Below are 12,242 nucleotides of genomic sequence, written 5' to 3'. Positions count from 1 at the left end.
CTTTTTAACCACAATTTTCTCACCGAAACCTGCTGGTTGACATTCAGTCTTGAGCCTTGTCCACTTGACCGCGCTCTGATCCATAGTAAAGTTTCACCTCCAGGAATTTTAAACAAGGAATCACCGTGTGTTTGTGTGACTAAAGGCTAAAGCTTCCCAACTCCATCTTTCTACTGTGACTTCTCCAATATTAATTGAACAAATTGCAAAAGATTCAACAACACAGATCTCCAAAATACTGTGTAATTATGCCGTTTAAGCAGACGACTTTTAGCTGTGTGTGTGTGCAGCGCTCATACTTCCTTAAAACCCGTGACGTCTTGCGTACACGTCATCATTACACAACATTTCCAGGACGAAACTCCCGGGAAATTTAAACTTGTAATTTAGTAAACTAAAAAGGCCGTATTGGCATGTTTTGCAATATTAATATTTCATCATTGATATATAAACTATCAGACTGTGTGGTGGGTAGTAGTGGGTTTCAGTAGGCCTTTAGATCACCATAAATGATTCCCGGGCGTGGAACCGCTGCTGCCCACTGCTCCCCTCACTTCCCAGGGGGTGATCAAGGGGAAGGGTCAAATGCAGAGGACAAATTTCATCACACCTAGTGTGTTTGTGACAATCATTGGTACTTTAACTTTAACCGTCGGATCTACCCTAAACACCTCCCTAGGGAGGCGTTCGGGTGGCATTCTGAGCAGATGCTTGAACCACCTCATCTGGCTCCTATCGATGTGGCGGAGCAGCGGCTTTACTTTGAGCTCCTCTTGGATGACAGAGCTTCTCACCCTATCTCTAAGTGAGAGCCCCGCCACCTGGCGGAGGAAGCTCATTTCGGCCGCTTGTACCCGTGATCTTGTCCTTTCGGTCATGACCCACAGCTCATGACCATAGGTAAGGATGGGAACGTAGATCGACCGGTAAATTGAGAGCTTTGCCTTCCGGCTCAGCTCCTTCACAACAATGGATCGATATAGTCCGCATTACAGAAGACGCCGCACTGATCCGCCTGTTGAACTCACAATCCACTCTTCCCTCACTCGTGAACAAGACTCCGAGGTACACGCAACATATATCCATCAGTCTATCTTCCGCTTATCTGAAGTCGGGTCATGGGGCAGCAGCCTAAGCAGAAAAGCCCAGACTTCCCTCTCCCCAGCTATATCGTCCAGCTCTTCCCGGGGGATGCCGAGTTGTTCCCAGGCCAGCTGGGGGACTTAAGACCATGTCCCCAAACGAACACGGAGAGTTTCAAAAACACATATTTGGGTTTAAAACAATCTCCATTCAAACAAGTGTTGTTTCAAAACGGTCTGTGTCTACACAAAAATGCATACACCTGCTGTTTTTTGTCCAATTAGAAGCCTGAAAAAAGCATCAATATCTGACTTGGTGGCATTACCGCTATTATGTTTATTTTGATATACTAGATGTACAATGACATGTACATTATCTTTAAAACCAGCCTGCGTAAACACCGAATCCTGGGAAAATTATTAAAGAAGAATGCACACCTGTGCTTCTGAAAGCCAAAACTAATAGAATTATAACATGTTCAGCAACATAGTGATGTATTACAAGTGCAGTAAAGTGTACATTATTTCTAAAATCAGCACACGCTAATGAGCCAAGGAAACCATTTTGCATGTGTAAGGAAATATAAAGCATGTAATCATGGCTATAGTGCTATGGTACATGTGTAATGAAGTGTATATTGTCTTTAACATCAGTACACACTACAAGGACAGGACATTATGTTTTTTTTTGGTTGCTTGGTCGCTTTGTACGCACGAGCACGGTCGCTCCTTCTACAAGAAAGGAAGCAAGACACGAAAGTTCACTTTATGATTTGTTGTTAAAGAAGGACTAAAACCATAAGATATTGTTGCACCTTTCTTATGACAGAATAAAAAGTCTTGCTTGTCAAAGTTGCCCCATCAGGTGGAGGTTCTACAGTGATCGTATCCAAAACAGCTGACTGTCATTAGCGCAAGGCCCATTTTGATGTATTTTTTTTTATTAAGTGAAAATAGCAGCATGTTTACATTCAAACATAGAGTAATTCCTCTTATAGTGTGTTCAGCTTGGAAATGACAGCGCACAACCGTGACGTCAACACAAGTTTCTATTTGTGCCGTGTAAACGCATACGCTAAGCGGAGAGTTTTATATCTCTACACTTTGGCCAGCGTTTGCAAATGTCTGCGTTTTTAAAGACAAAGTATGCGTCTGCGTGTGGACAAGAGGCCTAAACGCAGAGATAAGTATGCGTTTATTAAGTATCTGTGTTCGTGTGGACATGGCCATAGTCTCTCCACCGAGTCAGGGGCCTTCTCAGTGGTCTCCTACCGGTCGGACGCGCCCTAAGCACATCCCTAAGGATGCATTCTCACCAGATGTGCATATCAACTCATCTGGCTCTTCTCGATGTGGAGAAGCAGCGGCTTTACTCAGAGCTTCTCACACTAACACTAAGGCAGAGCTCAGCCACCCAACAGAGGAATCTCATTTTGGCCGCTTGTACCCGTGATCATGTCCATAGGGGAGTATAGGTTCGCAGGTTGACCGGTAAATAGAAAGCTTTGCCTTCCGGCTTAGCTCCTTCTTCACCATGACAGACCGATTCAGGGTCCGCTTCACTGCAGACGCCGCACTGATCCGCCTGTCATTCTCATGATCCACTCTTCCCTCACTCGTGAACAAGACTCAGAGGTACTTGAACTCCTCCACTTGGTTAAGGATCTCTTCCCCAACCCGGAAATGGCAATCACCGTTTTCCAGGCAAGAATCAAGGACTCTAACTTGAAAGTGCTGATTTTCATCACAGTCACTTCACACTCAGCTGGGAACCGATCCAGTGAGAGGTGAAGATGCGGGTCATATTAAGCCAGCAGGACCACATCATCCGCAAAAAGCAGAGACCTAATCCTGCGGCCACCAAACCGGATCCCCTCAATGCCCTGACTGTGCATAGAAATCTTGGCCATAAAAGTTGTTGGTGACCAAGGGCAGCCCTACCGGAGTCCAACCATCACTGGAAAAGGGTCCGACTTACTGACGGCAATGCGGTCCAAGCTCCGACACTGATCATATAGGGAGTGGACCGCCACAATCAGGCGGTCCGATTCCCCAGACTCCCTGAGCACTCTTCACAGGAGTTCCCAAGGGACACGGTCTTCTCCGAGTTCACAAAACACATGTAGGAAAACTCCCATGCATCCTCAAGGACCCTGGCAAGAGTATAGAGCTGGTCCACAGTTCCACGACCAGGACAAAAACTAAACTGCATAGCCTCTTCTCCAGTACACCTGAATAGAACGCACCTGAAACTTTTACATATATGGATAGCATCATACACATATTTACAATATGACAAGACACATCGTTATATGAAACAATTGACATCATGGTAACAGAATTCTAAACACCACATCAATAGATACATATGTAAGGCAAAACTCTAGCAAATAGAGTACATCTAGTTCAAAATGCACAAAACACATCTACAATAAAGCAAACACTTAATACAATGGCAGTATGTTTAATCTCTATTTGACATAGAACAGCATCTTTACACAGGTTAAAAGGGTCAGGTGTCCAAACGGCTGAAGCTCACAGCTTGCTTTTTTTCATTGGTCCTATAAATCATTTTATTTAAACTTTGAAAATATTATACTGTACTTACTAAATTACCCATCGAACTTTTGTCATTGAAATATATAAAGTCAATTCTACTCATTGAATTTATATTTTTCCCCACCACTTTTTACAGATTTAGATTTGTATTAAATGTCAGTAATTACCATTTTGGACATGCTTGATTTTCACCTCTAATTCTTTGATGGTGTTCTCTTTGTCAGCTACAAGCTGGTACAAGTTCTGGATGAGAGTTTTCTGCTCCGAAAGCTCGCTGCTGAATGACGATACCGGGCTGGGACGGGTCACCGAGTTCTGTTTGGCGAGCTGACTCAGCATCTCCAGCATCCGGCTTTTCTCTTTCTGCCATAAAAAAAGGAAATTATCTTAGTGTCCTCTAAATATTTCCTGAGGTGTAGTGACAGTTAGACTTCTTCAGGTCTTACCAGCATGGCGTCCACAAGCTCATCATCATGTTTACTCTTCACCAGCAGGGCAGATATCTGAGCCTTCAGAGTTTTGGCTTCAGCAGACAGACATTTGTTCCTGGCTTTGGAGGCTTCCAGCTCTTTCTTCACTTGATCCTGCTCATTCTGGAGGGCCTCATAGCTGGCTGAGATCCTCTAAAGCAGTGTTAAAACATTGGCAGCATCATGTCTTCATTAGAAGGTAAAAAAACAAACCTGAAAAGCTTCCTTTTTCTCCTTCTCGATGCTGCGGATGTAGCTGATGTTTCTGCCCTGATTTTTAATTTTAGGAAGCTGGTCTTCCACATTCAGCTCACTTGACTGAGAGGACTGTAGCTTCAGCTGCTGCTCAAGGTCACGCACCTGTAACACACTGCTTCAGTTTACCCTATTACGGTGTATTCATAGCTCCTATATCATTTTAATGTGCATACTACATTAGGTAATTAAATCATCTACATAAAAATCAAATTTTTAGCACTTTTCTTTGTCAATGCTAAAAATAGTACATCGCATAATTATAATGACATGTGACATTCACACCAGAGAAGGCCGTTATGCCTATGGATTTTTTTTTCCTAATTTAAGTTCATATGTTGTAATCACAGTCAATACAGGTTGATGATTAAGATAAGAAAACACAGGAAGTAATTCACTTTCATAAATCAAATATTTAAATATTTAAATATGGATGTGAAGTACACACACTATATATCCTCAATGAAAATGTCATTTGTATAATCAGCTGTGTCTGAATGTCCACTTTAGAGAAATATTAATCCTGGATTTATAATCTTTCATATTGGCAGCCACATTCATTCTTTCAGCAATGCATTAGGACACAGTGCCTGATTAGACCAGGGGTCCCCAAAATACGGCAGTGCGATTACGGCCTGCCACAGTGTTCAAAATTTGGCCCGCGGACCAAAAGTAAAAAAAATTTTTTTTTAAATGTTTTTTTATCATTATTTTTATAAATCTGTCCTTTCTAGTCCATTTTCTACTGATTGATACTCTCGGTGTCTCCTAGCCGCTCAGGCAAATCATATTGTCTGAAAATGTATTTTCCCATCGATAACGTGGCATCGCGTATGCATATATATATTAGGGCTGCGAATCTTTGGGTGTCCCACGATTCGATTCAATATCGCTTCTTGGGGTTGCGATTCGATAATATATCGATTTTTTCGATTCAACGCGATTCTCGATTCAAAAACGATATTTTTCCGATTCAAAACGATTCTGTATTCATTCAATACATAGGATTTCAGCAGGATCTACCCCAGTCTGCTGACATGCTAGCAGAGTAGTAGATTTTTTTTTTTTTACTTTTAATTGTAAAGGACAATGTTTTATCAACTGATTGCAATAATGTAAATGTATTTTAACTATTAAACGAAACAAAAATATGACTTATTTTATCTTTGTGAAAACATTGGACACAGTGTGTTGTCAATCTTATGAGATGTGATGCAAGTCTAAGCCACTGTGACACGATTGTTCTTTTTTTTATTTTTTATAAATGTCTAATGATAATGTCAATGAGGGATTTTTAATCACTGCTATGCTGAAATTATAACTAATATTGATACTGTTGTTGATTATATTCATTTTTATTTCACTACTTTTGGTTTGTTCTGTGTCGTGTTTGTGTCTCCTCTCAATTGCGCTGTTTATTGCAGTTCTGAGTGTTGCTGGGTCAGGTTTGGTTTTGGAATTGAATTGGATTGCATTGTTATGGTATTGCTGTGTAGTGGTTTGTTAGATTGATTGAAAAAACAAAAACATAAAAAAAAAAGATTAAAAAAAAAATGAGAATCAATTCTAAATCGCACAACGTATTCGATTCGAATTGGAATCGATTTTTCCCCACACCCCTAATATATATATATATATATATATATATATATATATATATATATATATATACACATATATTTATATATATATATATATATGTATATATATATACATACAAAAACACAGCCCCAATTTTTTTTAACCCAATGCGGCACCTGAGTCAAAAGGTTTGGGGACATTTAGTGAAATGCATCTGTAACAGCTCATTAACACCCCACTTCTCAGAATGAGGGGAGTCAGCGTACCACAAGAGGTATCTAATACAGACCCTAGTCTCTCAAACAGGTCAAAAAGTTTGGAGTGTAACAACTAGAAATTCATGGTGTAAAAATAGCTCTGCAAACATTATTTTGGTGACATTGTGACAAGCACACCAGAGAGTAAGCCACGCCCCCAACCTCTTTAGCTTCCACACACAATATCCAGAAGCCTCATGTTGGGTTTGTGTGCAATTATAGTGATTTTTACTGAAGTGAAAGTTAAACAATACATTTTAATCATATTGAAAATACATTTATAACACAGTTTGGACAAATATTACTATTTTTTGTATTTATTATTTTTTTTGCTCTGAACCTCTGCCTCACCTGACTGCAGGTCCCTGTTATGTTAAATTATGAAGATGTATATACCCTTGTTTCACATAAATACATGTAATATCCAATATATTTGTAATAGAATGCTACAAATCAATTTACAATGTATTTAAAAAAAAATCTAAGTATACAAAGAAGGTTTCGCCACAAATTTTTATCCAAGACTAAATTTGCTTCGTAATCTACATCTGAGGTTCGCTAGAATATACTAACTATAGCTGTCTCGTCAATATAGTTTCAATGTGTGTCTTGTTTGGCAGTGGGCTCGGCAGCCATGTCTTGCTCACAGCTGCACTCTGATGTAATTGCAATTCTATGGAGTCTTTTCTACCATAATTTGATTTCCTCCATTACCCTTGCGTGAAGAGCCAGCATCTGCTGTGCACGTCCTCTAAAGCTGCCTGGACAGCTCACTAATTGCTGAAGGTTGATGTCTTCGCCAACCTCGCTCATCAAAACCTACAACAAAAACCATAACCATTGCATAAGGATACGGGTTTTGAATAATTTGTTCAGGGGCCATGACAAATGCGATGTTTTGCACCTTCTGAGCCACTTTTAACTCCTGTTTGAGAGACTGAACTTGGTTGCGGTACTCTGTGGCTCTTAGCTGGGCAGCAGATAATTTCTCCTTCAGGGTTTTCACTGCTGGGTTGTCCTGTTTTGGTGGACAGAAATGAGTAAGTATAGCAGATGGAAAAACACTGGTTTTATTGTACTTACCTCAAAGTTTGGCGGCTGCACTGTGACAATCTTTTGTTCTTGTGGTAGTGAATGCAGAGCAGCCTGCAGCTTTAAGAAAAAGCAGGACATGAGACAAGGTAATCCAGAAGATGACTTTATTGGTACGTCTTACATTTTTTTCCAGCTCTTTGAGTCTGTTGCCATTTTGTTTGGATTTGGTCCTCTCTCGCTCCACTTCAGCAGTCAACTGTCGGTTTTTCTTGGACAATTCCACAATCTTGACGGCGGCCGCATCCCCTGCCAAGCCGGACGCACCTAAGCACTGAACACCATTAGTGAACTGCTCATTGGGACCAAAAACTAGAATAGAAACCTACCAGACATGACCAGCCTCTCTTGTTCCCATTTCTTCTTCATGTGTTTGATTTCAAAGTCTTTTTCACTGAGCAGTTTGAAAAGGCGACCATTCAAGTCCTTTAGTTCCCTTAGTTGGTCCAGCAAATACTGATTACTATTTGGAAGACTACAGAAAGTGAAATGATTAATACAATAAATCAATTATATTTATTGTATACATTTTTTAAGACTTTACCTGTCGTCAATGTTGGGTTTATCTTTTTTTTTTAATAACTCCAAATCATTGACAGATGTATCCTTTTCTTTTCTGTGTTCGTGATCTTTTCTGTTTTCCTGCTGGTTTTGCAGGGATTGAAGTTGAAGATCTGTCATTTCATTGCCACCGTTCTCCATAATCTATGTATTTTACAGTAACAAAGTGGACAGCATTACGATTTTTTTGTCATTGCACACATTAACTCTGTTCCATGCTCCACTTAAATTGCTAGCAGGTTTTCGAGACATGGTACAGGATATTTACATGTATAAAGTAAGATAAGCAATTAAATAAATATAAAACATTTAAATATAATAAAAGGCCAATACAAGAGCTCTAAAATAAACTGTCCATTAAATCAGTGGTTCTCAACCTTTTTTCAGTGATGTGAGTTTTTTTTAAATTCAATTATCCCTTAATCAGAGCAAAGCATTCTTGGTTGAAAAAAATGAGCTAAAGAAGTAAAATACAGCACACTGTCATCAGTTTCTGAATTATTAAATTATACAACAGTGCAAAATATTGCTCATTTGTAGTGGTCTTTCTTGAACTATTTACAAAAAAAAGATGTAAAAATAACTAAAAACTTGTTGAAAAATAAACAAGTGATTCAATTATAAATAAAGATTTCTACACATGGAAATAATCATCAACTTAAAGTGCCCTCTTTAGGGATTGTAATAGAGATCCATCTGGATTCATGAACCTAATTCTTAACATTTTATTCACAAAAAAAAATAAATCTTTAACATCAATATTTATGGAACATGTCCACAAATTCTAGCTGTCAACACTGAATATTGCATTGTTGCATTTCTTTTCACAGTTTATGAACTTAAATTCATATTTTGTTGAAGTATTATTCAATAAACATATTTATAAAGGATTTTTGAATTGTTGCTATTTTTAGAATATCTAAAAAAAAATCTCACGTACCCCTTGGCATTACCTTCAAGTACCCCCAGGGGTACGCGTACCCCATTAGAGAACCACTGTATTAAATAGTTTAAGTTTATTGTACACTAAACAACAATAAATAACAGATTAAATACGCTGTAACTGGACAAAACAATGTTTACATTACATATGTTGTATTATCAAGCAAAAGTGGAGAAATATAACCTTAGAGAAAAAATTTACTTAAAACATTTGTATGCACGTTTAACATTAAAAAACAAGTATATTAGTATGTGGAATTGAATTATGGAATTGATCAATAAGTAAATGAGTGAACAATAAATGAAGCAAATACATCAAAGTACTAATATGATAGTTTAACAAACTGTAGAAACTCAAAAAGTGTTTACAAAGTACAAGGAGGAATTATGACACACGTCTTGAAGTTAGTGAAAAAAGATTTTTCATTAAGTGAATCAAAACTGACTTAACTAATAGTGAAGTGAATTATATTTATATAGCGCTTTTTCTCTAGTGACTCAAAGCACTTTTACTTAGTGAAACCTAATATCCAAGTTACATTTAAACCAGTGTGGGTGGCACTGGGAGCAGGTGGCTAAAGTGTCTTTCCCAATTAAGGGCACAACGGCTGTGACTAGGAAGGCGGAAACAGGGATCGAACCTGGAACCCTCAAGTTGCAGGCACGGCCACTCTACCAACCGAGCTAAAACCGCCACAGATGGAGAACGGTTGTATTTAGAAACCATGCATGGGCTTCACGGTGGAAGAGGGGTTAGTGCGTCTGCCTCACAAGTGGTCAGGGTTCAATCCCAGGCTCGGGATCTTTCTGTGTGGAGTTTGCATGTTCTCCCCGTGAATGCGTGGGTTCCCTCCGGGTACTCCGGCTTCCTCCCACCTCCTAAGACATGCACCTGGGGATAGGTTGATTGGCAACACTAAAAAAAATGGCCCTAGTGTGTGAATGTGAGTGTGAATGTTGTCTATCTGTGTTGGCCCTGCGATGAGGTGGCGACTTGTCCAGGGTGTACACCGCCTTCCGACCGATTGTAGCTGAGTTAGGCGCCAGCACCTCCCGCGACCCCAAAAGGGAATAAGCGGTAGGAAATGGATGGATGGATGGATGGATGGATGGATGGATGGCATGTTACAAATTGAAAACAGTAAGTGATATGCATTAATTGCTATGAAGTGGAAAATAGATGGGATAAAATCAGCTTTGCTTCTTCCTACTCTTTTTTGGGGCATGTTGTAAAGACAAATTAAAATATGTAATGTATCACATTGAAAATGTATACATGTTCCGAATAAACTTCAACCAGCAACATTGTAGTATTTCCTATTTCCTACTTCCTGCAACGGCACCTACAACCAAGTTGTTTACTGTGCAGAAAAGCAAATATAAGTAAATAAACTCACCTGTCATGACAATGACGAAAAAGCAAATACAAGTAAATATACTCACCTGTCGTGACAATGACGAAAAAGCAAATACAAGTAAATATACTCACCTGTCGTGACAATGACGAAAAAGCAAATACAAGTAAATAAACTCACCTGTCGTGACAATGACGAGGCTGTTTTGGGTGTGCGTGGACGAGCCTCCCCAATGGCTTCCTGTGCGCGACCATGGCAACAGCACTGGCGAGATCTCGGGAAGTCTCGCGGCATCGACAAGGCTGTCATGAAGTGGTGAATTATAATTATATCTATGTAGCGCTTTTTTCTAGTGACTCAAAGCACTTTACATAGTGAAACCCAATATCGAAGTTACATTTAAACCAGTGTGGGTGGCACTGGGAGCAGGTGGGTAAAGTGTCTTCCCCAGGCCCCAATGACACAACGGCATCCTATAGGATGGCAGAAGCGGGGATTGAACCTGGAACCCTCAAGTTGGTGGCACAGCCACTCTACCAACCGAGCTATACCGCCCCAAGATTGTGTAAAAGAATTTGAAGTGCTCCCCCACTGGACAACATGTGTGGAAAAAAACTAAATTTGCCCCCCCGCCCTGGCCAAAACCTATCCAAAAAAATAAATATGTATATAGAGCAGTGGTTCTTAACCAGGGTTCGATCGAACCTTACGGGTTCGGCCAAGGTCAAAACACACCAGACTCTTCATGTAAATACAAACTTCTCCCTGTTGGCGTATTATGGATACGACAACAGCTGATTGATTTGCAGGTGTGTATGTAATTTGTTGTGAGATTATGCAGTCTTGGTTTTGTTTGAACAAGGTGATGTTCATGCACGGTTCATTTTGTGCACCAGAAAAAATACACATGGTAACACTTTAGCATAGGGAACATATTCACCATTAATTAGTTGCTTATCAACATGCAAATTAGTAACATATTGGCTCTTAACTAGACATTAAGTACTAATTAATACCTTTTTTTGGCATGGCCTTATAACCCTCTAACCCTGACCCTATCCAAATAACTCTAAATTAAGTCTTTATTACTTAGAAAATGTGTCCCCTAGTGTCCAAATAACTCTAAATTAAGTCTTTGTTACTTAGAATATGTTCCCCATACTAAAGTGTTACCAAAAACATACAACTTTGTCTTCAATTTGAAAAAAAAAAAACATTTTATTTTTCACTAAAGGGTTCGGTGAATGCGCATATGATACTGGTGGGGTTCAGTATCTCCAATAAGGTTAAGAACCACTGATATAGAGACACACGTACTGTAACAACCCGAAACAAATAATGAAGATCAAAAACCAATTACACACAAAACATTTTAACAAAAATCAATGTTTTTCTCACAATGTGTTGACTTTTTTCTTATAAAATTGGGAACAATTTCTCATATTCTTTCTGTTTCTGTAACATTGCAATATATACTTTTTTTAATGTAGAATTATTAGTGCTACTATCAATAGTTAAATTAGCGACTCGCCACCTTTCTCCTCAAAAATTGCCTCATTAAATATTTGACTTTCATTATATTATAGTGTCCGCCCTGAGATCGGTAGGTCGTAAGTTCAAATCCAGAGTGAGTCATACCAAAGACTAAAACAAACACACAACCATGCATAAGAAATACTCACACTTTATTAAAATAATTATTGAATCAGCTGTTACTCATAAGGCATTGTATGTGTATCACAAGGTTGGCTGTGCCATTTTAACAAGTGGTTATCTAGTAGTCTATAGTTACAGTGTATTATTCCAGTGTTTTTCAACCTTTTCTGAGCCAAGGCACATTTTTTTCATTGAAAAAAATCCCGAGGCCCACCACCAGCAGAAAAAAAAAAAAAAATGAAACTCATCAGCCGATATTGACAGTAAAAAGTTGTTCTCGCAGTTGTTGGATATGAATTCAAACCATAAAAACCCATGCATCAATATAGCTTGTCTCAAATTAGGTGTATTGTCTTGAGATTTTTGGTGTTTTCCTCTGTGTAATTTTGGTATTGATTGTCATGGCACGTACGGATGGAATTTGTGGACGAC

At 39.0% G+C, this 12,242-nt stretch overlaps 2 protein-coding genes across 5 annotated transcripts in view; both read right to left on the bottom strand.

Moving 5' to 3' along the window:
* Positions 1-3,530: 3,530 nt before the first annotated feature.
* ccdc13 (coiled-coil domain containing 13) lies at positions 3,531-10,479 on the bottom strand. 4 transcript variants are annotated; one of them, XM_061920529.1, is made up of 10 exons: positions 10,335-10,479; positions 7,841-8,001; positions 7,626-7,771; positions 7,421-7,563; positions 7,288-7,356; positions 7,109-7,222; positions 6,919-7,023; positions 4,325-4,471; positions 4,088-4,264; positions 3,531-4,004 (listed from the first exon to the last, which is right to left on the bottom strand). In XM_061920529.1, the coding sequence occupies exons 1-10, from the start codon at positions 10,461-10,463 to the stop codon at positions 3,798-3,800; spliced, it is 1,398 nt and encodes a 465-aa protein (XP_061776513.1). In that variant the 5' UTR covers positions 10,464-10,479; the 3' UTR covers positions 3,531-3,797. The 4 variants fall into 4 exon arrangements, with proteins under 4 accessions (XP_061776513.1, XP_061776514.1, XP_061776515.1 ...); XM_061920530.1 differs by having other exon boundaries at positions 7,288-7,350; XM_061920531.1 differs by having other exon boundaries at positions 7,841-7,941; positions 10,335-10,463.
* Positions 10,480-11,822: 1,343 nt separating this feature from the next.
* higd1a (HIG1 hypoxia inducible domain family, member 1A) overlaps positions 11,823-12,242 on the bottom strand; it is a 10,699-nt gene continuing 10,279 nt past the window's right edge. The window contains exon 4 of the mRNA XM_061920533.1: positions 11,823-12,242. This exon is cut by the window's right edge and continues 1,170 nt beyond it. The gene's annotated coding sequence lies outside the window, so the exon portion shown is untranslated.

The sequence above is a fragment of the Nerophis ophidion genome, linkage group LG14, assembly GCF_033978795.1.
Source record: "Nerophis ophidion isolate RoL-2023_Sa linkage group LG14, RoL_Noph_v1.0, whole genome shotgun sequence".
Lineage (NCBI taxonomy): Eukaryota > Metazoa > Chordata > Actinopteri > Syngnathiformes > Syngnathidae > Nerophis > Nerophis ophidion.
The sequence above is the reverse complement of the archived record's forward strand: the minus strand, read 5'-3'. Positions and strand labels throughout refer to the sequence as shown.

Excerpts from the sequence above, each read along its gene's own strand:
- ccdc13 (XM_061920529.1), bottom strand. The coding sequence starts at position 10,463 with ATGACAGCCTTGTCGATGCCGCGAGACTTCCCGAGATCTCGCCAGTGC. Across the intron at positions 7,772-7,840 it reads AAACCCAACATTGACGACAG|TCTTCCAAATAGTAATCAGT; the intron begins GTAAAGTCTTAA and ends CACTTTCTGTAG. Across the intron at positions 4,005-4,087 it reads AGCTTGTGGACGCCATGCTG|AAAGAGAAAAGCCGGATGCT; the intron begins GTAAGACCTGAA and ends TTTTTATGGCAG.